The sequence below is a fragment of the Pseudophryne corroboree genome, chromosome 8 (genome assembly GCF_028390025.1).
Source record: "Pseudophryne corroboree isolate aPseCor3 chromosome 8, aPseCor3.hap2, whole genome shotgun sequence".
NCBI classification, from domain to species: domain Eukaryota; kingdom Metazoa; phylum Chordata; class Amphibia; order Anura; family Myobatrachidae; genus Pseudophryne; species Pseudophryne corroboree.
In genome coordinates, this window is record NC_086451.1 from 444,615,602 (window position 1) to 444,640,460 (window position 24,859).

General features: G+C 47.4%; 1 protein-coding gene across 3 annotated transcripts in view; it reads right to left on the reverse strand.

Annotated features, from left to right (window-relative positions):
- Nucleotides 1-3,389: 3,389 nt before the first annotated feature.
- The window catches only part of PPT2 (palmitoyl-protein thioesterase 2), a 65,244-nt gene continuing 43,774 nt past the window's right edge, over nucleotides 3,390-24,859 (reverse strand). For all 3 annotated transcript variants that reach the window (XM_063938147.1, XM_063938146.1, XM_063938148.1), the window contains exons 5-9: nucleotides 9,347-9,454; nucleotides 8,551-8,634; nucleotides 6,685-6,769; nucleotides 6,546-6,600; nucleotides 3,390-4,829 (exon numbers count right to left, since the gene is read on the reverse strand). In XM_063938147.1, the coding sequence (XP_063794217.1) occupies nucleotides 4,686-4,829; nucleotides 6,546-6,600; nucleotides 6,685-6,769; nucleotides 8,551-8,634; nucleotides 9,347-9,454 (476 nt within the window). In that variant the 3' untranslated portion in view covers nucleotides 3,390-4,685. The remainder of the gene's footprint in view (nucleotides 4,830-6,545; nucleotides 6,601-6,684; nucleotides 6,770-8,550; nucleotides 8,635-9,346; nucleotides 9,455-24,859) is intronic.

Consider the following 24,859-nt stretch of genomic DNA (forward strand, 5'->3'; position numbering starts at 1 on the left):
ATTCAGTCCATGCGGGGAAACAGTATTCAAAAGATGTATCCATTTAATTTCTAACTGCAGAAGGATCTTTCCTCTATCACCCCCCCTGATATCTTCCTTGACATGGTCCAACATCATGTAGCGTAATGAGGAGAGACTGTGCTTGCAAGTTTTAAAATGTTTGGCAACAGGCTGATCTATGTTTTTCCCTTCCAATATCTGCTTAATGGCGCTACGGTGTTGTGCCATTCTTTCTTTGAACTGGCACACCGTTTTGCCTATGTAATATAAGCTGCAAGGGCACCTAATGCAGTAGATCACATATTTGCTGGTGCAAGTAAAAACATGTTTTAATTTGATCTGTTTACCACTATGTGGATGCCTGATATAATTGCCGGTGTCCAGATAGGTGCAAGTAGTGCAACCTAAGCACCTGTAGTTTCCTGGTTTTTTAGTCATGAAGTGTTTAGGATATGTGGGTGACATGTTAGCAATGTCAACATGTATCACATGGTCCCCGATGTTTTTACCCCTTGTATAACAAGGTAGTAACGCACTTTCAGACAATTCTGCAAGGTCTGGGTCTGCTTGGACTACTGGCCAAACCCTTTTAGCGGTACTGACAATGGTCTTAGTAGATACCGTGTAATTGTTGACCCAAATCATGGTAGTGTCTATTTTATTAGGTTTGGGACAGGTGATATTCTTTACTTTAGGTGCTTTGAGTGCCTTAATTTTGGCTGATTGTAAATCCTTGTTGCTGTACCCCCTTTCTAGAAATTTTTTAGTCATAAGTTCCATTTTATTCACCTCATCAACAGGATCACTGCAAATGCGGTGAACCCGTAAGAATTGCGAATAGGGGAGACCTCTTTTAAGGGAGCTCGGATGGTGGCTGGAGGCATGCAGCATATTGTTGCAATCAGTGGGTTTCTGGTAAATAGATGTACTGAAGTCAACACCACGTATTTTTACCTCTACATCTAAAAAATGTATGTTTTCCTTTTGAATGTTCCACGTAAACTTGATGTGTCTGTCCCTAGTGTTGGCCAGTGACATCATATTAGTGAATTCCTCCTATGTGCCCCTCCATAGGAGGAACACGTCGTCTATATATCTTGTATATAGGGGTATGAGATTGGCCAGGTCCTGGTTATCAAAGAACAATTGGTGTTCAACTAGGAACATGAAAGCATTCGCGTAGGTTGGTGCGACACAAGATCCCATCGCACAACCCCGGGTCTGCAGGAAAAATTCATTGTTAAAAATAAAATAATTTCTCTCCAAAACCAACCTCAAAAGTTGCAAGAAAAAAATCCACATTAGGACCAAGATAGAGGGTGTTATTGGTAATCAAACTTCGTACAGCCTCGGGTCCCCTGTCATGAGGAATACTAGTGTATAGGCTTACTACATCAATAGTGCCTAGCCAGCAGTCTTCAGGTATAACACCAAAAGATCTGAGTTTATGCAAAAACATTGTCGTGTCTTTCAGATATGTAGATTGATTCTGAACTACCGGCTGGAGGTAAAAGTCAAGATATTTGGATACTTGATAGTACAAGGAGTCCCTGGCAGACACAATGGGTCTGCCAGGTGGCTTCTCACTGTTTTTATGCAATTTGGGAAGCATATTGAATACGGGTACCCGGGGATAATTACAACACAAGGCATTCTTTACAGATTCAGTAATATGTCCAGCCTCAACCGCAGACAGCAAGACATCCTCAAGCTCCCTTAGATACATAGCAGTGGGATCAGCCTCTAGCTTGGTATACACATTATCATCACATAACTGTCTGTAAGCTTCATCTCTATAATCACATAAGTCTTGCACCACAATGCCCCCACCTTTGTCGGCAGGGCGTATTGTTATGTCATTACAGGTCGCAAGATCACGCAATGCCTGCCATTCAGCAGGTGATAAATTCATGGTGCTAGTGACATTTTCTTTTTCACATAAATCAATACAATTAGTGACAGTTCTAGTGAAAGCTTTTATGGCTGTGTTGGAAGAATAGGGGTCAAAGTTAGATTTTGGTTTAACAGGACATGCTGGTTTATCAATTTTAGTTAAAGGTTTATCAGAGTCATTTTTACTAAAGAATTCTTTCAGTCTCAGTTGCCTGTTAAGGCGACTCAGGTCAACTTTGCTTTTGAGACTATTATGGGGGTTAGTCGGAACAAAATTCAAACCTTTACTCAACACCGCAGTCTCAATGTCAGTCAATGTGCGTGATGATAAATTATATATCATTTCTTTGTTGTTTTTGCAGCTCGCTTTGGTCTCCCTTTGGCATTGGCCGCCACGTCTGGTTCTTTGTCTTCTGCGCCGTCCTCCTTTGCTCTCGTTTTTACCCCTAAAGGGGAACGACCTCTGGAATTGGTGCGACTGGTGCTTGGTAGTTCTGCTTCACTGTGAGAAGTTCCACTGGAGGTGTCAGTATCTTGAGATGATCGTCCAGATTGTTTATTAAATTTATTGAACCTCCTGCGATATGGTCTCCGTCCGCCCGGTTGCGGATTCGCCCAGTAGTATACCCGGTTCTCATCATAGTCTCTATTGACAGTAGCCAATTTTTTGGTTTTAAATTGAATTAATTCAGATCTGTATTTTTCTACCTCTGTGTTTAATTTAGCGATCCAGTCCACAGAAGTATCTGAGATCAGAGCATCCAGGCTGTTCTGCTCCAGAGTTTTAATTTTCTCTCTGGTGATGGCTAACTCCCTTGTGGATTCTTCAATGACGAGCAGCATTAAGTCAAACGAGGCTTTATTTAAAACGGCTGCCCATTTCCGACAGAAATCTGTGTTGAAGCGTCCAATGGTGGGCATGTTTTTAATGCGAAAGCCCCTGGGGATTTTTTTCTCCCGAAAATAGTCCGATAAGCATACTCCATGTAGGTAGAAATCAGTTTCCCTGTTTCTGAGTCTCAGAAAATCAGTATAGATTTGTTCACTGGTTTTGACTCCAGTAGTTTGTGCCAGCTTGTCTGTAATCAGGATCCTGTTGGCATCAATATCAGATAAGGATAGAATTTCCCCAGTTAGTAGTGTAGTTGCTCTATATCCTGGAACGTCCTCTGGTATCGTATCCATGATGTGCGGTCAGGTGCAGGATAAAATCAAAGAAAATATACTGACCCACTTGGTTCAAAGAAGTGCGGTTGCCTTAGCAATGGTGTGGATATGGCAGTCCAACCTATAGTAGAGTAAAGATACACTCGGCACTCCGCCAAATAAATGTAGACATCTTGCCCGGTGCCTTCCTTCTTATATACCATACTTATATCAAACTCAGAAGGAAGGCACTGGGCAAGATGTCTACATTTATTTGGCGGAGTGCCGAGTGTATCTTTACTCTATATATATATATATAATTTGTTTGCAAGAATAAGAGTTACACCTGCTACATTCGAAAGGTTCTGTTTATTTTTTAATCACACCCGATAGCGAATATGTATTACGATATCAAAGCAAATATTTGAAATCATAGGTGTTTATCGCAATGTATGGCTGACATAAGCTATGGCCGCAGACCTGACGCATCTTGCATGCACACACAGTTTATGGTTTTGCAGAAATGTTTTATTGAACACAACAAACGGCAATAAAAAAAAATAGCAGAAAAAATACACACTTATTACAACGATAACTGGGTAGTAACTCCCTGACGTAATACGGCTAACACGGTTCTTCATGCCCACCATTGTCAGCTCTTGTGCCTTGGTGCAGTGACAATGTGGCTTCCATAATTATAAATACCCCGCATCCTGAGCTTCCGAGTCCATCCCTGCGGAAACACGATCTCGTCGGACATTTTTATTTTAAAAAAATTATAAAAACCACAACACGCTCTCCAGCTTCAAACCGTTTGCGAGTGAAGGGAGCAATTGCATTGATAACGGCGTATTTTGCAGCAAAGGGAGTATTTTTTATTCCTTGTCATTTAAAATGTACTATTCCTCTGCATGGACATTTTTGGGTCTCCACGACAATTCTTGAGATCGTGGACTATGAATTCATTAGGCATTTCGGACGTCATTCAGGCACGAGGTTCTGTGTGCCTTGGTGATGTCACTAGACCTATTGAATTAACAAGGTGAACTTTTGTATGGCCCAGAAAACGCCCGCCTGCGCTGCGCGAGTAAACATTAAAAAGGCTTGCATGCTATGAACATCCCATGATTTCAGCATCCAACGTTACCCCATTATTTTGACAGCAGAGGATTGGAGGCACAGAGGTAGAAGATCCCTATGGGTTACGTATTTCACTGCCAATTAAATAATGGCACCCCCATTGTGCAAAGTGCTTCCCAAAGTGAATCTTCCATTGTTATAAAAGGTGCAAACAGAAAACGTTCTACCTTCAAAAAAAAAACGATCAAGTTTAAGGGGTATAAAAGTACCTACGTTTGCTTCATAGTTAAATATTAGGTTGGAGACTCACGTTGGGGGGTAAAGAAGAAGCAGACTGAACTGCACAATGACATAAAGGAAATATGACCCACAGTTTGTAGAAGGGTTGGGTGAGCAAGTTCTTGGGAGGAATAGGAGAGGCCTGCAGTGGACCACACCACAAAGAACAGGACAGGCATGATGAATACTGAGGTGTAGTAGGTCCAAGTCAATCTGCAATGGGGAGGAACTGTAGCTTGGAGGATGATGAAACAGGTTTTATAGTCCCAATGTAGAGCACGATAACATTAAGTGAGCCACTTTTCAATGCACTCATGGAAGACAGTCTCGTTCGAGTGCCACATTGTATGCATGACGTCCGGGATAGAATACACCGTGACTGCTCCACGCCTATCTAAAGTACGGAGACCAAAGACGTCATCTATGTATACCTAGGGAATAAAGAGGAAGTAATCAGAAGGACATTGTACAGAGGATTACTTATTTTAAAAGCATTATGTTTGTGAAGGGTACTGCTTGGTTCAAACATTAATAACACCATGAATGTACAATGTTTTCCCAGTAGATACTATTTTATAGTAAAAAATGAAAGAACTTTCACCATGCTATAACTGGTGCTCAATCAGAGCATTAGACAGTTCACAGCAGCCATTCATTGAGCTGGATAAACTCACATCCAATCACTGAGCTAGACCAACCAGCAGGCAATCACTGGGCGTGGCCAACCTGCAGTCAATCACTGAGCTAGACCCAACCGCAACCAATCACTGAGCTTGACACAGATTCAGCCAACAATCACTGAGCTAGACTAACCAGTAGGGAATCACTGGGCTTGACCAACCCGCAGCCAATCACTGAGCTAGATAAAGCTTAAGCCAAATCACTGAGCTAGAACAACCAGCAGCCAATCACTGAGCTAGACAAAGCTTCAGCCAAATCACTGAGAGCTAGACCAACCAGCAGCCAATCACGGAGCTTGGCCAACCAGCGGCAATGTTATGTTATAGAAAAAAAGACCTGTCAATTTAAAAACCAGTGAGTGGGTAAGTGAGGGCCACTGGAAGGAAAGAAGCGGTTTGATTTGTTTTTGTGCTTTGCAAAGTTTACTAGATATACTGTAATATGCTGATTATCTGCTTATAAATATAATTCAACAGAATGTAGAACCAAAAGCCATACCTCTCATATTGGGATGTAGTTATGTGACCCACGGTCAGGAGACAGACGGTCATATAACCACCCCCTGCATCCCGCACACTGAAAATACTGTCAGTCAGCATGCCATCTAGAAGGGACGATTTCCACTTGTGGGTGTCTAATAGAATAGAACCTGTGGCGAGCAGACTCAGGACACATGTGCTGACTGCAGGACCTGCCCCTGAAAGTAGAACTGTCCCATCAACATCAGTACTGTCCAACAGAAAACCAGGACAGTGGGGATGTATGCCATGAGTGAAGGTAAAACACCCCTAGATGAGAGAAGCGTCTAGGTAGCTGTGGGCATACGCTGATGATGTGCAGAAACTCACAATCCGTGTAATCTTATGCGTGTAACACATATGTGGGGCCAGATTCGCTTCTGGGTGAGGTCCTGCTGGAGCCTCGGGCACTTCCAGGTATTATGGTAAGTAAAAAACTTCCTGTTAGGAACATCCCGCCTAGGGTCATAGTGCATGGATCCTATGAAATCTTACGCTGAACTGGATTGTCCACATAGCGACAGACTTACGCTTAGGGAATGGGTCTTCAACCTGCGGCCCTCCAGCTGTTGTGGAACTACACATGCCAGCATGCTCTGCCTGAGTTTTAGCATGCCTTAATAGCAAAACTTTGGCAGGGCATGCTGGGATGTGTAGTTCCACAGCTGCTGGAGGGCAGCAGGTTGAAGACCCATGGCTTAGGGGGATATGTATTAACCTTGGAGAGAGATACTGTAAAGTGGAGAAGCTGATTATCAGCTCCTGTCATTTATCTAGCACAAATTATAATAGTTAGAAGCGGATTAGTTGCTTTGTGCAACTTCTCCAGTTTATCTCTCTCCAAGTCTTGATACATCTCCCCTTGATTTTAATATTAGGTTTATCGGAGGCTTCCCGCACACTTTTGATTACACTAACAGAGGGATAAATGGATTATGTGAGACAGACCTGCTGCTGCTTCATATCCAAAACGGTTTCATTTTCATCGTAAAATCCAAAGTGACTGAAAAACAAAAGGTGACCTTATTAGATGCTATAATAATGCAGGACGAGTGTGATAATCGCCCCGGACCCCCAATCTGCGTACCTGGACTCCCACGGAGTAATAACGCCATCGTTAGGACCCCCAATGAGAACCAATCTGTGGAGACGCAGGAAGTTTTTCTTCCAATCTGTGGGGAGAAGGAGTGGGAGAAATCACAATGACTATTTCAGTGCCTTAGGATCCGATTCAGAGATGGACCCAGCGCCGGGGTCCCAGCGGTCAGCATACATACAGATGCCGGCATCCCGGCCGACAGAATGCCGACAAGGGGGCAAGCGAAACGAAGCCCCTTGTGGGCTCGCTGCGCTCGCCACAGGTTCTGTTCCCACTCAATGGGTGTAGTGGACCCCCACGAGTGGGAATAGTCCCCATTGGCCGGGATTCTGGCTGGCGGCATTGTCAGTGGTCGGGATTCCGGGGGTTAGTATGACCGCTGAGATCCCGACTGCCGGCAATGTAACTACATCCTAATGCAGCGGCTGGGCTAAAATATGCTAAAGCCGCAAGACGCCTTCTGCCGGCTCCTGTAACCCGCTGCTGTATCCGATGGCGCAGCATCAGATCGCTCTGCCGCTGCCACTTCCCCGCCCCAGATGGCACCCAATTTTGACTATACTTTATACTAGATCGTACACTAGATAGTCAAGATTGACTTGCCTGCACAGTCTATCTAGCCTTGCGATACCGACCCCGCGGGAGCGCGCATCAGGATCAAATCTGTATCGCAAGGGGGCTAACACCTTGAGATGTGCACTAACTTTCCTTAAGATTTGACTGCATAGTCAAAATCTTACATATTTAGCTCAATGTGTGTACACACCTTAACCCCAAAAATTAGAAGCTACGTTTACCAATGATAGAATAATAATAATAATATTAAATTACTGAGCCCAGAAACAATTCTATTTATTTTTTCTATCTTCTTTCAAAAAGTTTCTTAAACTTTCTTGGTAATCTGGAGAGACACAGAGAGCAAACGGAGAACCAGGGCTGTAGTGCAGCATTAATCTCGATCCCCTCTGCTCCCTCCACTTGGGAGCTTCCCAGAAGAGGGAGGGCGGGGCATCCCCGAACGGGGGCGGACCATCTGCATTACGTCACATTCAGCCACTCCGGAAAAAAATGTCCGCCAACCGCTGTGCTGCAAATCTAATTGCGGACGCATCGAGAGGCGGGCTCACACATGCTGATTTAGATAAATTACTATGGGCAGAATCCTATTAGCCGCGGGAAATAACCCTATGTGTTTTTGCAAGATCCTATGTGTTTTTGCAAGAAAAAATATAAAATTGGATACCCCGGAAAAAAAAAGAAAAAGAAAAAAATTTTTTAGCAAAAATGTCCCCGTTTTTCGCTGCCAATTTTTTTTTTAGTGCTAATAGGATACACCCTAAGGGCGGTATTCAATTCTTTTCACCCCCTACCACACCCATTCTGTTTCTGCTGATGGGTGTGGTATAATCATTTCAGTTCACTAACCCGGGGTAGCGAGGACGCCCAACCCTTTACGCAGCTAAACCTGATTACTATGGGCGCGATATGCGAGATAACGGGGATCACTTTAGAAAGGAGATAGGGCGGTATTCAATTGATATATCACGCCCAAAGTGTCCAAGTGTCTGTCATTATGTTTTTTAATTTGTAGGTTAGCTTCCTTTTCTTTTAATACAGTAGATGCTAAGTATTATCCTATAGAGTGTAAGCTTGGGAGCAGGGCCTTCCTACCTCTATGTCTGTCTGGTTTTACCACGTTTTGTTCTCTTACTGTTGTTCTAATTGTAAAGCGCAATGGAATACGCAGCGCTATATAAGAAACTGTTAATAAATAAATAAATTATACTTTGACCAAGATCCGACATTTTCTCTGTGTCCCATCACATCTCTAGTCATCAGTTCTGCTTTATTTACCTGTAATGTTCGGCTCCGGCCTCTCCGAGTTTAAAGGTGCCAGGAAATCACTGCTCTGTACATACATGTCGTGGTGATGTGGATCTGTGCACACAAAGACCTGGGATTAGTACACGTTACACCCAAACCTCGCACTCACACTCATTCTATCTGCGTGCCAGTCTGTGGAAATCTGGGACACTAGTGCAGTAGAGTGTCAGTAAATACAACGGAACACGGTAAGAACATGTGTCAGAAGGAAAGAGATTCCCATGCAATACACTTAGCAAAGTTATCAAGAACACACAGGATGCCCCTCTGCACTATGGGCCTAATTCAGACCTGATCGCTGCTGTGCGTTTTTGCACCGCAGCCAATCAGGTCTGAATTGCGCATGCGCCGCAGTGCGCCTGCGCATGCCAGAGCACCAACGGCTGTCTCAGCCCTGCGATCACCTCTGCCTGATTGACAGGCAGAGGCGGTCTCTGGTCCGGACTGTTGGGGGGGGGCGGGCCGTGGCGTCTGCGTGACGTCACACGCAGCCGCTGCGACCCTCACAGTGACGAGTTGCTCCTTCCAGTACCGATGCTTTTGTACTTGTGCGGGAAGGGGGGGGGGGGGGGCATGCCATGAGGGGCAGACTAGCCCTGTGCTGGGCGTCCCCCCGCATGTCTGTGTATCTGATCTTAGATGTGCTAAATTTAGCACATCTACGATCAGGTCTAAATTAGGCCCGATGTGCAATGTCACCCCTACACGCCACCTCCCGTCTCCCTACTGTTCCGCACACTACACCACACACACACTGCTATCTCACCGTTCCAGAAGTTGCAGATGGAGACGCCCTGGCCAAACTGCGTGTAGCAGAACCGATACAGATTGGCTTTCACATAACTGGGGAACAGATACCGCAGGTAATCTGTGTCTGAGACATGAAATAAAGGCGTGTTATTACATACACACAGAAGACGGTACAAGATGTCAGGGTGATGTACAGCAATCGTGATTCAGCTGGTTATAATTGGTATACAGTAGTCAATGGCTGGAAAAAAGGTTGTACAGAAATAATGTCACAATTGTTTTTTCACATAAAGTAAAAAACTTGTCCTGGACACTAAAGAGCTTGCAATCGACTGTCAAAAGTATACCCAACGCCTGCAGAAATTGCTGCCACTTGTTGATGAGGAGCAGATGTTCGTGTGAATGCCACCTATGATCTCTCAGCCCACGCTCTGGAACTTGGAGGGTTAATAATAGTAAAGTTTAAAGAAACTTTAAAGTGGCGTTAGAACCTGAAGTGTTAAACAAAAGGGCTGCAGAAAGGGGGCGGGAGCAGGAGGACCAATGAAATCTATGTGACTGCAGCTTCTCATTGGTCCTCTTGCCCTCAAGGGGGGAGATTCATGAAAACCTGGAGATAAAGCAGAGAGAGATACAGTACCAGCCAATCAGCTCCTAACTGTCATGTCACAGGCTGTGGTTGAAAACTGACAGTTGTCTTTGACACATCTTCTGCAAGGTTCTGTACATTAGGTCGGCAGTGACCGTGTCAATATTCAAATGTGGACAGACATGGTGCAATGTAGCATGTCAACATGGATGAAATGTCGACATGGCTACAATGTCAATTATGTATTTTTCAGGTAACCCTAACAGTAATATTGACATTTTCACTATGCCGACGTGTCATAGTCAACATTTGTCCATGTCGGCATTATGCTGATGTGAACATGTTAGATATTGCTATTTTGGGATCAATATGATTTGCCGATGGACGGGATGCCAGCTGCCAATTGAGGCCCCTAACTCAAGTTTTCCCTACCCTAACCCTCCCTTGGGGGTGCCTAACCCTAACCCTCCCCGCTAGGTGCCTAACCCTAACAGTCCCTTCCCCGCTGCCTAACCCTAACCGCCCCCTCTAAGTGCCTAAACCTAACCCTAACCTTCCCGTCCCTGATCCCGAACGCTAACCTCCCTTCTCCTGCCCCCCTCCGCCCTCCGTGTCCCGCTGTGAAGACATTCGGGATGCCGGCTGTTAGTAATGTGACGCCAGCATCCCGATCGGCGGTGGCATCACGTCCTCCTTCGGGTTCCCGGCCTCAATAAAATCAATCGCCGTGATCCCATACGTTTGGAAGCCAACTGCTTCCTGCTATTTCAACCATGTCGACGTCATCACATTCGGCATTCCGAAATAAAAGCAGTTACACTTAGCAGTGGGATCCCGCAGTGCGGCGAGCTATAAGCAATGAACAATCCATTAGCAGCATATATTGGAAGAAAAAGTAATACTCACAAGTCACAATATGCCTAGAGCAGGCCTGGCCAACCTGTAGCTCTCCAGCTGTTGTTAAACTACAAATCCCATCATGCCCTGCCACAGTTTTGCTATTAAGGAATGCGAAGACTGTGGCAGGGCATGCTGGGATGTGTAGTTTCACAACAGCTGAGTGGCCACAGGTTGGCCAGGCCTGGCCCGACGAGTTTAGCTGTAACGTCACTAGTTGGAGATAATCTGCCCTCTCGCACAGACAATATACAGGATTACAGAAGAGCTGAAACTGCTCCTTCCCTGAACCCAGACAGAAGTGCAGAACCATTGGTGATGTGCAGGTTTTCTGTTACTTCTCCTTTTCATTTTCTGTTCGTAAGTTTATAAGTATGTCCGCTGTATAACCTTTGTGCCTTTCATACAAAAGCTAGACACATTAACAACGTCTGTCCTTCATGCTCTATACATAGCACAGTGGGGGTAATTCCAAGTTGATCGCAGCAGGAAATTTTTAGCAGATGGGCAAAACCATGTGCACTGCAGGGGGGGGCAGATATAACATGTGCAGAGAGAGTTAGATTTGGGTGGGGTGTGTTCAAACTGAAATCTAAATTGCAGTGTAAAAATAAAGCAGCCAGTATTTACCCTGCACAGAAACAAAATAACCCACCCAAATCTAACTCTCTCTGCAAATGTTATATCTGCACCCCCTGCAGTGCACATGGTTTTACCCAACTGCTAAAAAAATTCCTGCTGCGATCAACTTGGAATTAACCCCAGTGTGCGGACTGTTTTGCAGTGAGATATTGTAGGGCCTCCTGTAAACTCTGGGAAAGGTGAATAAAACTCATTGACATGCTCGGTAAGGCGTAACACGACAGTTACAGTATAACAGATTTCTAGTGGAAAAAATGTTTCAGCTTTATGAAATGCTGGTTGGCGTTCTCTCTAGATTTAATCCCCGTATCTGCACCGATCACCTGACTGCACTGACCAACCAACCAGATTCCAACAACATTGGTCACCTGCTGCACTAAGCCAAACACAGCTCAGAATGTCCTATTTAAACCTGGACTTGCAATGTGACCCTTGCCAGAGCACCTTCTCTTCTCTGAATATCAGTCTCCTGGGTCCATCTGCAATCTGCACATGATTCTGTCACCTGTCTCCTGCATGAGTATACAGCATGGGTCTTCAACCTGTGGCCCTCCAGCTGCAGTGGAACTACACATCCCAGCATGCCCTGCCTCTTGTTAGCAGACCAAAAAAGCAAGCAAGTGGGTAAAACCATGTTGCACTGGCATTTGTGGTAGATGTAACATGTGCAGTGAGAGTTAGATTTGGGTGGGGTGTGTTCAAACTGAAATCTAAATTACAGTGTAAAAATAAAGCAGCCAGTATTTGCCCTGCACAGAAACAAAATAACCCACCCAAATCTAACTCTCTGCACATGTTGCATTTGCCCCACATGCAGTGCACATGGTTTTGCCCAATAGTGTGCTTTTTTTGGTCTGCTAACAACTCTAAATAACCCCCTAAATCATCAGTCTCCTGCACTGCTATACAGCATTCAGGGCCTAATTCAGCATGGTTCGCTATTCAGAGAATTCGCATAGGCGTGCGCAGCACATTTTATTAGGGGGTGCACCGTTGGAGGGGTGTGTCTAGCACCGCCTTTTGGGCGTGTCTAGCACCATCTATTGATGGTCAACGCAATATAAAATATCCACCCTTGTACCAATCCTAGTAATGAAGATGCATTGTCAGATGTTGTGGTGTGCACCAAACAAACACCCCTGATGGCACTCACTGCAATTACACTGCTCCTCCTCAGCCTGGTCTGGCTCCCCCTCTCTTTCCCCTGCAAGCTGCAGCAGCTTACTTACAAGTCAGTCACTCACTGACACTGACAGTCGCAGACTAGTACTGCTGCTGGAAAAACGAGTGACGTGTCAATGTTGCTGCCGACCGCCTGCCAGTATTGAATTTGTCTTCCTAAAAGGAACGCTGGCTGCATGCTGATCCTCATCAGTGGCTGGCGTTGGCATAGAATAGAAGGAGAGAGGTGGGCGTGTGGTGGGTGTGACGGGTGGGCGCGTGAGCAGCATGACGTCATCGCATCACATCACGCAGTTTTTGTACATGGAGATGGAGCCAGGAGTTTGAAAGCCAGTGGCAGTGGCACCCTTGATTAACCCAGGCGTCCAGTCAATAATGCAGTCCTGACAGGGTGCAACACAGAGGGGACAGTAATCAGCCTGCTTGGCAATCGCTGCATCAGGCATGTGAGATCGGGGTGCTGGACATTAGGGGGTGCCTGTGCGCACCAGGCACCCCCCCCTGCGCACACCTATGGCGATTATCGAACGACTGCGCATGTGTAGTGTTCGCATGGTGCACGCGAGAGGGGTAATAGGGACAGAATACACGGACAGATCATAATCGACATGTAAGCTTACTTTGCAGTGCAGCTTGCGAGGCTGAGGAAATTGGGTCTGGGATGCAGTCCTTGCCCTCGCCATTCCCGGAAAATGGGGGTGACACACCCCCTGTTTTCCTCAATGCCAGCCTCACCCGTCCTACCCCCCGAATGCCTCTGCCTGTCAATCAGCATTATAGCAATGCGACCTCAGGGTGCGCAGAACGGTACCTGCGTATGAGCAGTCTGCCTCCAGAGTGCATAGCACCCAACTCCTACACCTCTGCTCACATCGGAGGTCACACTGAGATGGAGAACCTGCACCTGTCATACAGCTGGTGCAAGTGGTGTGACGGATGGTGGGCCAAGCAGTACGTCAGCGTCAGTGGGCGTCTCAGTCCCTGCTCATACAGATGCACAAACGTACACCAGGGCGGCGCCCTGTAGCAGCATTGTCATAATGTCACAGGCGCGACTGCTGCAAAAGACGGAAAGACGACCGTGACTGCGTCAGGCTCAGCGTCAGCCCCACAGTGATACAATGCGCACAGTGGCAGACACAATTCCTAAAATAGGAAATCTCAAAAGGAAACAATTGCTTCCCTTTCAGTCTTCAGTTCCCCTTTTACAAAGGCTGACACGCCGCTCTGGTCAGACACCTCGTGCTGCGTCCACAGCATGGACTAATGCAAGTTCTTCAGCACGGGGGAAACCGCTGCAACTACCCGGGTGACCGCCCTGAACTTGTGCCCTTCCCAAACATCTCATTTCTACATGTGGGTGGAAAGGAGGGGACATTTGTTCCTAATCTGGATCCAAAAAGGGTCCCGCACACCCGATCTGTAAACTCCTCCCACTGGAAAACTCTGCACTCGGCAGATGTCACCTTTCTGGCACCAGCGAACCCATTGGATATAAGTAGCAGCGACATCACAGAACAGCATCTGCACTGCACTCTGCCAAAGATTACAGCACTTAGACGTTTTTAATTATTTTTAATTGGCCAATAATGACGTCATATTTGGGGTGAAAGTGCAAAATGATGGAATTTGGGGTACAAGATAAGGGACAGGTATATTGGGGTGCTTTATCAGTGAGACAAGTGTTTTTAAAGTACCCTAAAATGACCCAAATATATACTTATACCCATTTTTATGTACCCCAAGGTTAATTTTAGCACTTATTTTACTGTAAAAAATTGCTTTCTAGCATTTTTTTACATAAAAAAACTGCATATACTGTAATAGCCATTTGACCCAATTTAAGTACCAGAAATACTTTTATTATAACCAGTAATAAACTTTTACACTGTTGTACGATGTTAGTTTAGCTTTTTTCGGGAGGCACGGACAGATTTACCCATATCTCACCTTCGGTACCAATTTTCGCGGCAATCCCATTTTGGCTCATTTTCATATGACTAGGGCAAATTGTGGGAGTGCACATACCCGCAAAAGCTGACTTTTTGCCGCGAAAAAGGGCAATCGCGGTAAATTGCTGCGATTTTGCTGCTAATTGAATACCCCCCTTAATTGCAGTCTATATTTAGACAGGTTTATTATCCAGAACATACAGTAGGGGGTAATTCAGACCTGATCGCTTGCTAGGGTTTTTTTGCAGTCCTGCATCCGCATAGTCGCCGCCCATAGGGGAGTGTATTTTAGCTGTGCAAGTGTGCGATCACATGTGTAGCAGAGCTGTACAAACAGATCTTGTGCAGTCTCTGCACAGCCAGCCCAGGACTTACTCAGCCGCTGCGATCACATCAGCCTCTCCGCGACCGGAATTGACATAAGGAACCCTCCCTGCAAACGCTTGGACACGCCTGCGTTTTTCCATCCACTCCCTGAAAACGGTCAGTTGCCACCTACAAACGCCCTCTTCCTGTCAATCTTCTTGCAATTGCCCGTGCGAATGGATTCTTTGCAAAACCCATCGCTGAGCGGCGATCTGCTTTGTACCTGTGCGACGGGCCTGCGCATTGCGGTGCATACGCATGCGCAGTTCTGACCTGATCGCAGCGCTGCAAAAAATGCTAGCGAGCAATCAGGTCTAAATTACCCCCATAGTCCGCAGGTCTCCCTAAGGACCAAATCGCACGGCATACAGTGACCTAATTACTGTATATTCGGAATACAGTGAGGACAGGTCTGAGAGCCACTGACTTCTCTATCACCATTAACAGTATATCATTTATGACTGGGATCTATGTGTACCTTGGCATCCCATCTGCACACTACCAGCAGACCACAGAAGGGACACCTGCTTAACCACTGGTGAGTTCAAGCCGCAGATTCACCTGTGAGTAGGCAGAGGCAGTGTTCCCACTGCACTGAAACTGAGGTGTCTCGTCGGCATACAGCCACTGGGTCTGCTTATCTATCACCACCAGCAAGCCATACAGCGGAACTAACTGATACGGAACATCCCTGATTAATTGCAAATTCCAGATTTGAATGTTAATGAACATACTCTACTTGCACTATTGTCACAGTGAGATTCTGACATATGGATGAGGCTTTATAACACTCTCCCCAGTATTAATAGTCGTTCAGTAATTGGAGAACTGCCAATAAAGGGTATTCTTATTATCCAGTATTTGCTATAACCTGATATGTTTACAGAATGACAATATTCATCTTCAGATTGTGGAGACTATCTCCTATATAATAGCCCAGATCCGTTAGTCTGTGCCGGTGTGGCTAACGCTGGGTGTGGCTAGGAGTTCTCATTGGGTTAGCGGCAGGTCTATCACACCCAGTCCACAGCTGATTGGGCGAGAAACACCCTCCCACACAGGTTAAATCCAATGGCAGGCTCTGCCCTTTGGCTGCTGTGTGTTCCCAGAGCAGGATTAACAATGGTGCTGATGGAGCTGCAGCTCCAGGCCCGCACCCCAAAATAGGCCCACTGCATCTGCAGCAACATACCCTCCAACAATTTACACATAAAAATCGCTACAAATTCGAAAAGGGGGCGACCCTTGTCCTATACTTTCAATGGAAGATTGGAGAGCCAAAAATCGGTACAGACCATAAAAAAAAAAAAAAAAAAAAAGTACTGTACCTGACAAAAAGGTGCAGCTGGAGCAAGTCTCTGCGCTGCAGATAGGGAAAAAACAATCCTTTTATTGCAGTGTCCTATGTCCTGCTGCCAGTCCACCTGCCCCCTCCGGCATCAACAATCCCCACTCCCTAGCCGCGGCGCAGGTGGAACAAAAGCTGTTACGGCCACCGGCATAGATGTGTATGAAGGCGGCGCAGCGGAAGGCTTTCATAGCCCTCCCTGCGCCGCATACTCTCTGAGCCCCGGAGCCTCCTCTGCGTGCGATGTCACAGAAGTGCCTCCCCGCCACTGCCGCGCCCAGAGCCCCCGACTCCAGGAGGAGAAGCATTATCCACCCCTCCCCCACTCTCAGTACCTCTGGGCCCCATCCATGGCACCCCCATACACACCCCTCCACCACCCGCGGTGGCTCCGGACCCCCTCCTCCATCCACAGCACCCCCGCACCCGCCTCTCCCCCACCCGCGGCACCCTCGCAACCACTCCTACCCCATCCACGGTGGATCCAGACCCCCCCACCCGCGGCACCAACACACCCGCCCCTCCCCCTCCTGCTGCACCCCCGCAACCGCTGGACCCCATCCGTGTTTCCCCCGCACCCGCCACTCCTCCAGCGCCAGCACCTACTAGGTCAGGGGTGGCCAACTAGTCCGAGTCAAAGAGCCTAGAATTGTCTCTAAGAAAGCCGAAGAGACGGTATCAAAAAAGTGGGCGTGGTCTAGTGGAAGAAATAGGATTTTGGTACTTACCAGGTAAATCCTTTTCTTTGAATCCATAGGGGGCACTGGAGTACTCTTGGGATATGGACGGATTTAGCAAGAACAGGGCACTGAATATTTAAATTTAGAACACTCCACCCCTCCATATCCCAGAGTACCTCAGTGTTTTTTACGGAGCCGAACAGGAGCTATAGAGAGGTTGACAATGGAGTATTACATATAACATAACGGACAACAATGAAGTTGACACATAACGTTACTGACAACTAAACAGTTGACACCATAACCAGTACTTGATAATTTGAACCAGTCGGTGAGAGTGTGTTACCATAAGATCCCCTGAACTTACCAGAAACCAGGTAAAACTGCTCTGGGTGGGCGTCCAGTGCCCCCTACGGATTCAAAGAAAAGGATTTACCTGGTAAGTACCAAAATCCTATTTTCTTTTTCATCCACTAGGGGTCACTGGAGTGCTTTTGGGACGTACCAAAGCTTCCCCCTTGGGCGGGAGAGCTGTTTGGCACCTGTAACACTAGGCGGCCAAAGCTAGAAGCTGATGCCGCAAACGTATCAAACTTGTAAAAGCGCACAAACGTGTGCACTGATGACCATGTAGCCGCACGGCAAAGCTGCGTCGTGGAAGCTCCACGACCAGCGGCCCATGAAGTTCCCACAGAACGTGTGGAATGAGCTGTTACTGATGTAGGCGGCTGTAACCTAGCATGAAGGTAAGCCTGACAAATAGTCAGTTTTATCCATCTGGATAAGGTCTGCGTAGACGCTGGCCAACCCATCTTGGCAGCATCATAGAGAACAAACAACGTATCCGTCTTACGAACTGTAGACGTTCGGGATACATAAACGCGTAATGAGCGTACCACATCCAGAGTTCCAGAATGTCCTGTTAACACAGGAACTACTATTGGTTGATTAATGTGAAAAGATGACACTACCTTTGGTAAGAAAGCGGGATTCGTCCGAAGTTCCGCTCTGTCATCATGAAACACCAAATACGGTGGCTTGCATGACAAGGCACCCAAATCTGAAACACGCCCTGCCGAAGCTAAGGCTAGAAGAAAAATTGTTTTCCAAGTGAGAAACTTTATATCCACTTGTTGTAAGGGTTCAAAATATGAAGACTGTAAGAAATCTAAAACCAGATTCAAGTCCCATGGCGCTGTAGGTGGAATGAATGGAGGCTGTACTCTGAGGACCCCTTGCAGAAAAGTGTGTACCGACGGCAATAGAGCCAATCGACTTTGAAAGTAATTTGATAAATCATATACCTGCACCTTAAGTGTACATAAACGCAGACCTCCATCTAACCCCGACTGTAGAAATAACAAAAGACGGGATAACTGAAAGATGAAGTCGGAAACTTCCGAGCTTCACACCAACCTATATAGGCACGCCAAATTGTGTAATAATGAGCTGCCGTAACTGGCTTCCTAGCTCGTAACATGGTTGGTATAACCGATTCTTGAATGCCCTCTCTTCTTAAGAGGGCGGTCTCACCAGCCACCCCGTTAAACGCAGCCGCGCTAAATTGGGGTAAAGGAACGGACCCTGTGGTAACAAGTCCGGACATCGTGGGAGCGGCCAAGGATCGTCTGCGAGTAGTCCGCGGAGATCCGAGAACCAAGCTCTCCGAGGCCAATGAGGCGCCACTAGTATGACTGTGGCGGACTCTCTTTTAAACCGTTTTAGCAACAGAGGGAGCAGCGGCAATGGTGGAAACAGATACACGAGGCTGTACAGCCACGCGATTGTGAGAGCATTCACCGCCACTGCCTTTGGATCTCTCGTTCTGGACACATACTGGGGCGTTTGGTGATTGTGGCGAGATGCCATCAGGTCCTCTTGAGGGTAACCCCATCTCTGGACCAACATGTGAACACTTCTGGATTTAATGCCCATTCTCCCGGCTGCAAATCCCGACGGCTGAGATAATCCGCCTCCCAGTTGTCCAGTCCCGGAATGAACACTGCCGACAATATCACTTGGTGATGCTCGGCCCAATTGAGGATTCGAGCTACTTCCCGCATTGCCATGCGGCTTCTCGTTCCTCCGTGTTTGTTGATGTACGCGACCGCCGTCGCGTTGTCTGACTGCACCTGGACAGGCTGAGACCGAAGCATGTGCACTGCTGGTCGTAGCGCATCGTAAATTGGCCGGAGTTCCAGGACATTTATAGACAGCAATCTTTCGTGATCCACCCAGAGATCCTGGAGCTGACAATTTTGAACTACAGCTCCCCAACTTCTGAGACTCGCGTCCGTCGTTAGAATTATCCAATTCCAGGCGCCGAACCGTTTCCCTGTGGTTAGATTGTGTTGAGTGAAATCTCCTGAACTGACGCGCATCGAAAGCCGCCACCATTGTGCCTAAGAGGCGAATGTACAAATGTACAGAGACTGTGCGTGGCTTGAGCACTAATCGTACCAGATGACGAATAATCTGTACTTTCTGTTCTGGTAGGTAAATTCTTTGATTTACCGAATCGAGAATCATACCTAGGAAATTATGTAGTTGAGACGGAATTATATGTGATTTCTTGAAGTTGACAATCCAACCGTGCTGAACTAGTACATTGTACTTTAGCAACGCATGTTGGAGGAGCATCTGTTGAGACGGAGCTTTGATGAGCAGATCGTCAAAGTACGGAACTATTATCACTCCCAGGGATCTGAGCTATCATCACAGACATCACTTTGGTGAATACCCGAGGCGCTGACGAAAGGCCAAACGGTAGAGCCTGAAACTGGTAATGGTTCTGGCGCATTGCAAAACGCAAGAACCTCTGATGAGGTTGCCAAATCGGAATGTGTAAGTACGCATCCTTGAGATCTAGCGCAATCATGAATTCCTTTGGCTCTAAACCTGCAATTACTGAGCGCAGAGATTCCATCTTGAATCTGTAGTAAGTGACGTAACGGATTGAGACCCTTTAAGTTCAATATTGGCCTGACTGAGCCATTCGGCTTCGGTACCACAAACAGACTGGAATAATAACCCTGACCCTGTTGGTGTACAGGGGTCGGAATCAAAACTGCTGAATCCAGTAGGGACTGAATGGCAATTTGCAGAACCGCCCTCTTGTCGTCCGACAAGGCAGTCCTGTCTTGAAAAACCGCAGTGGCTGAAGACAGTCGAACTGTATTTTGTAACCTCTTAACACTAAATTGCGGATCCACCCATCCATGGATGTCTGGAACCACGCCAAATGGAACGTCTGAAGGCGTGCTCCCACAATCGGAGAACAGAGATGGGCAGGTAGCCCGTCATGCCACTGGCTTGTCGGTGACCTTTGCATCCTGACGACTGGTGTTGGTGCTGTTCCTCTACCACGGCCTCGACGGGGCTGAGGTCTAAAAGATTTGAACGCCGGGCCAGAGTATTTCCGTCTAGGTACCGTTGGAGGCAATGGTAGGAAAACAGACTTCCCTCCCGTGGCCTCAGAAACCATTTGTCCAATTGAGGACCAAACAACTTCTCGCCCCCGTAAGGTAACACCTCTATACCTCTCTTAACCTCTGCCTCCGCTTGCCAAGATCGCAGCCAGAGTGCTCGTCGTGCCGTAACTAGCGACGATGAAATGCGAGAAGTGAGCTGACAGACGTCAGTAGAAGCTGTACATAGATACTCGGGTGTATGTAAGCAGCGGCGGGCCAGCGGTAAAGGAGCACTTTCCCCACACAGCGGGGCGGCAGCGTGAGCTGACCGCCCTGACCCCCCCAGCATACCTTGCTCGTCGTGCCGCATGTAGTGAGGGCTATGACGGAGCTTCTTCTGTAAGCTCCGTCCAGCCTTTCCAGCAGGTGGGAGCTGCGTGTGGCTGTGAGGGTGCTCTTTGTGAGGACCGACACGCCATGCGCTGCCTCCGTGCAGCGGCACTATCCCGGACCCATGTTTTTACAGAAACTGGGAAGGGATGTGCTAAGTGCAAAAGGAAAAAGGAAAAATTTAAAGGTAAAAATGAAAAAATAAGAATTTACTTACCGATAATTCTATTTCTCGTAGTCCGTAGTGGATGCTGGGGACTCCGTCAGGACCATGGGGATTAGCGGCTCCGCAGGAGACAGGGCACAAAAGTAAAAGCTTTAGGATCAGGTGGTGTGCACTGGCTCCTCCCCCTATGACCCTCCTCCAAGCCTCAGTTAGGATACTGTGCCCGGACGAGCGTACACAATAAGGAAGGATTTTGAATCCCGGGTAAGACTCATACCAGCCACACCAATCACACTGTACAACCTGTGATCTGAACCCAGTTAACAGCATGATAACAGCGGAGCATCTGAAAAGATGGCTCACAACAATAATAACCCGATTTTTGTAACAATAACTATGTACAAGTATTGCAGACAATCCGCACTTGGGATGGGCGCCCAGCATCCACTACGGACTACGAGAAATAGAATTATTGGTAAGTAAATTCTTATTTTCTCTAACGTCCTAAGTGGATGCTGGGGACTCCGTCAGGACCATGGGGATTATACCAAAGCTCCCAAACGGGCGGGAGAGTGCGGATGACTCTGCAGCACCGAATGAGAGAACTCCAGGTCCTCCTCAGTCAGGGTGTGCCCTTGACCAAGTATCAGCTCGGCAAAGTTGTAAAGCCGAGACCCCGCGGGCAGCCGCCCAAGATGAGCCCACCTTCCTTGTGGAATGGGCATTTACATATTTTGGCTGTGGCAGGCCTGCCACAGAATGTGCAAGCTGAATTGTACTACACATCCAACTAGCAATCGTCTGCTTAGAAGCAAGAGCACCCAGTTTGTTGGGTGCATACAGGATAACAGCAAGTCAGTTTTCCTGACTCCAGCCGTCCTGGAAACTATATTTTCAGGGCCCTGACAACATCTAGCAACTTGGAGTCCTCCAAGTCCCTAGTAGCCGCAGGTACCACAATAAGCTGGTTCGGGTGAAACACTGACACCACCCTAGGGAGAAACTGGGGACGAGTCCGCAGCTCTGCCCTGTCCGAATGGACAATCAGATATGGGCTTTTTTGAGACAAACGCCGCCAATTCTGACACTCGCCTGGCCGAGGCCAGGGCCAACAGCATGGTCACTTTCCCTGTGAGATATTTCAAATCCACAGATTTGAGCGGTTTAAACCAATGTGATTTTAGGAATCCCAGAACTACGTTGAGATCCCACAGTGCCACTGGAGGCACAAAAGGGGGTTGTATATGCAGTACTCCCTTGACAAACTTCTGGACTTCAGGAACTGAAGCCAATTCTTTCTGGAAGAAAATCGACAGGGCCGAAATTTGAACCTTAATGGACCCCAATTTGAGGCCCATAGACACTCCTGTTTTCAGGAAATGCAGGAAACGACCGAGTTGAAATTTCTTCATGGGGCCTTCCTGGCCTCACACCACGCAACATATTTTCGCCACCTGTGGTGATAATGTTGTGCGGTCACCTCCTTCCTGGCTTTGACCAGGGTAGGAATGACCTCTTCCTGAATGCCTTTTTCCCTTAGGATCCGGCGTTCAACCGCCATGCCGTCAAACGCAGCCGCGGTAAGTCTTGGAACAGACATGGTACTTGCTGAAGCAAGTCCCTTCTTAGCGGCAGAGGCCATGAGTCCTCTGTGAGCATCTCTTGAAGTTCCGGGTACCAAGTCCTTCTTGGCCAATCCGGAGCCACGAGTATAGTTCTTACTCCTCTACGTCTTATAATTCTCAATACCTTGGGTATGAGAAGCAGAGGAGGGAAGACATACACCGACTGGTACACCCACGGTGTTACCAGAACGTCCACAGCTATTGCCTGAGGGTCTTTTGACCTGGCGCAATACTTGTCCAGTTTTTTGTTCAGGCGGGACGCCATCATGTCCACCTTTGGTTTCCAACGGTTCACAATCATGTGGAAGACTTCCCGATGAAGTCCCCACTCTCCCGGGTGGAGGTTGTGCCTGCTGAGGAAGTCTGCTTCCCAGTTGTCCACTCCCGGAATGAACACTGCTGACAGTGCTATCACATGATTTTCCGCCCAGCGAAAAATCCTTGCAGTTTCTGCCATTGCCCTCCTGCTTCTTGTGCCGCCCTGTCTGTTTACGTGGGCGACTGCCGTGATGTTGTCCCACTGGATCAATACCGGCTGACCTTGAAGCAGAGGTCTTGCTAAGCTTAGAGCATTGTAAATTGCCCTTAGCTCCAGTATATTTATGTGGAGAAAAATCTCCAGACTTGATCACACTCCCTGGAAAAAAAAAATTTCCCTGTGTGACTGCTCCCCAGCCTCTCAGGCTGGCCTTCGTGGTCACCAGCATCCAATCCTGAATGCCGAATCTGCGGCCCTCTAGAAGATGAGCACTCTGTAACCACCACAGGAGAGACACCCTTGTCCTTGGAGATAGGGTTATCCGCTGATGCATCTGAAAATGCGATCCGGACCATTTGTCCAGCAGATCCCACTGAAAAGTTCTTGCGTGGAATCTGCCGAATGGAATCGCTTCGTAATAAGCCACCATTTTTCCCAGGACTCTTGTGCAATGATGCACTGACACTTTTCCTGGTTTTAGGAGGTTCCTGACTAGCTCGGATAACTCCCTGGCTTTCTCCTCCGGGAGAAACACCTTTTTCTGGACTGTGTCCAGAACCATCCCTAGGAACAGCAGACGTGTCGTCGGAAACGGCTGCGATTTTGGATATTTAGAATCCACCCGTGCTGTCGTAGAACTACTTGAGATAGTGCTACTCCGACTTCCAACTGTTCTCTGGACCTTGCCCTTATCAGGAGATCGTCCAAGTAAGGGATAATTAAGACGCCTTTTCTTTGAAGAAGAATCATCATTTCGGCCATTACTTTGGTAAAGACCCGGGGTGCCGTGGACAATCCAAACGGCAGCGTCTGAAACTGATAGTGACAGTTCCGTACCACGAACCTGAGGTACCCTTGGTGAGAAGGGCAATTTGGGACATGGAGGTAAGCATCCTTGATGTCCAGGGACACCATATAGTCCCCTTCTTCCTGGTTCGCTATCACTGCTCTGAGTGACTCCATCTTGATTTGAACCTTTGTATGTAAGTGTTCAAAGATTTCCCATTTAGAATAGGTCTCACCGAGCCGTCTGGCTTCAGTACCACAATATAGTGTGGAATAATACCCCTTTCCTTGTTGTAGGAGGGGTACTTTGATTATCACCTGCTGGGAATACAGCTTGTGAATTGTTTCCAATACTGCCTCCCTGTCGGAGGAAGACGTTGGTAAAGCAGACATCAGGAGCCTGCGAGGGGGAGACGTCTCGAATCTCCAGTCTGTACCCCTGGGATACTACTTGTAGGATCCAGGGGTCCACTTGCGAGTGAGCCCACTACGCGCTGAAACTCTTGAGACGACCCCCCACCGCACTTGAGTCCGCTTGTACGGCCCCAGCGTCATGCTGAGGACTTGGCAGAAGCTGTGGAGGGCTTCTGTTCCTGGGAATGGGCTGCCTGCTGCAGTCTTCTTCCCTTTCCTCTATCCCTGGGCAGATATGACTGGCCTTTTGTCCGCTTGCCCTTATGGGGACGAAAGGACTGAGGCTGAAAAGACGGTGTCTTTTTCTGCTGAGATGTGATTTGGGGTAAAAAAGGTGGATTTTCCAGCTGTTGCCGAGGCCACCAGGTCCGATGGACCGACCCCAAATAACTCCTCCCCTTTATACGGCAATACTTCCATTTGGAATCTGCATCACCTGACCACTGTCGTGTCCATAAACATCTTCTGGCAGATATGGACATCGCACTTACTCTTGATGCCAGAGTGCAAATATCCCTCTGTGCATCTCGCATATATAGAAATGCATCCTTTAAATGCTCTATAGTCAATAAAATACTGTCCCTGTCAAGGGTATCAATATTTT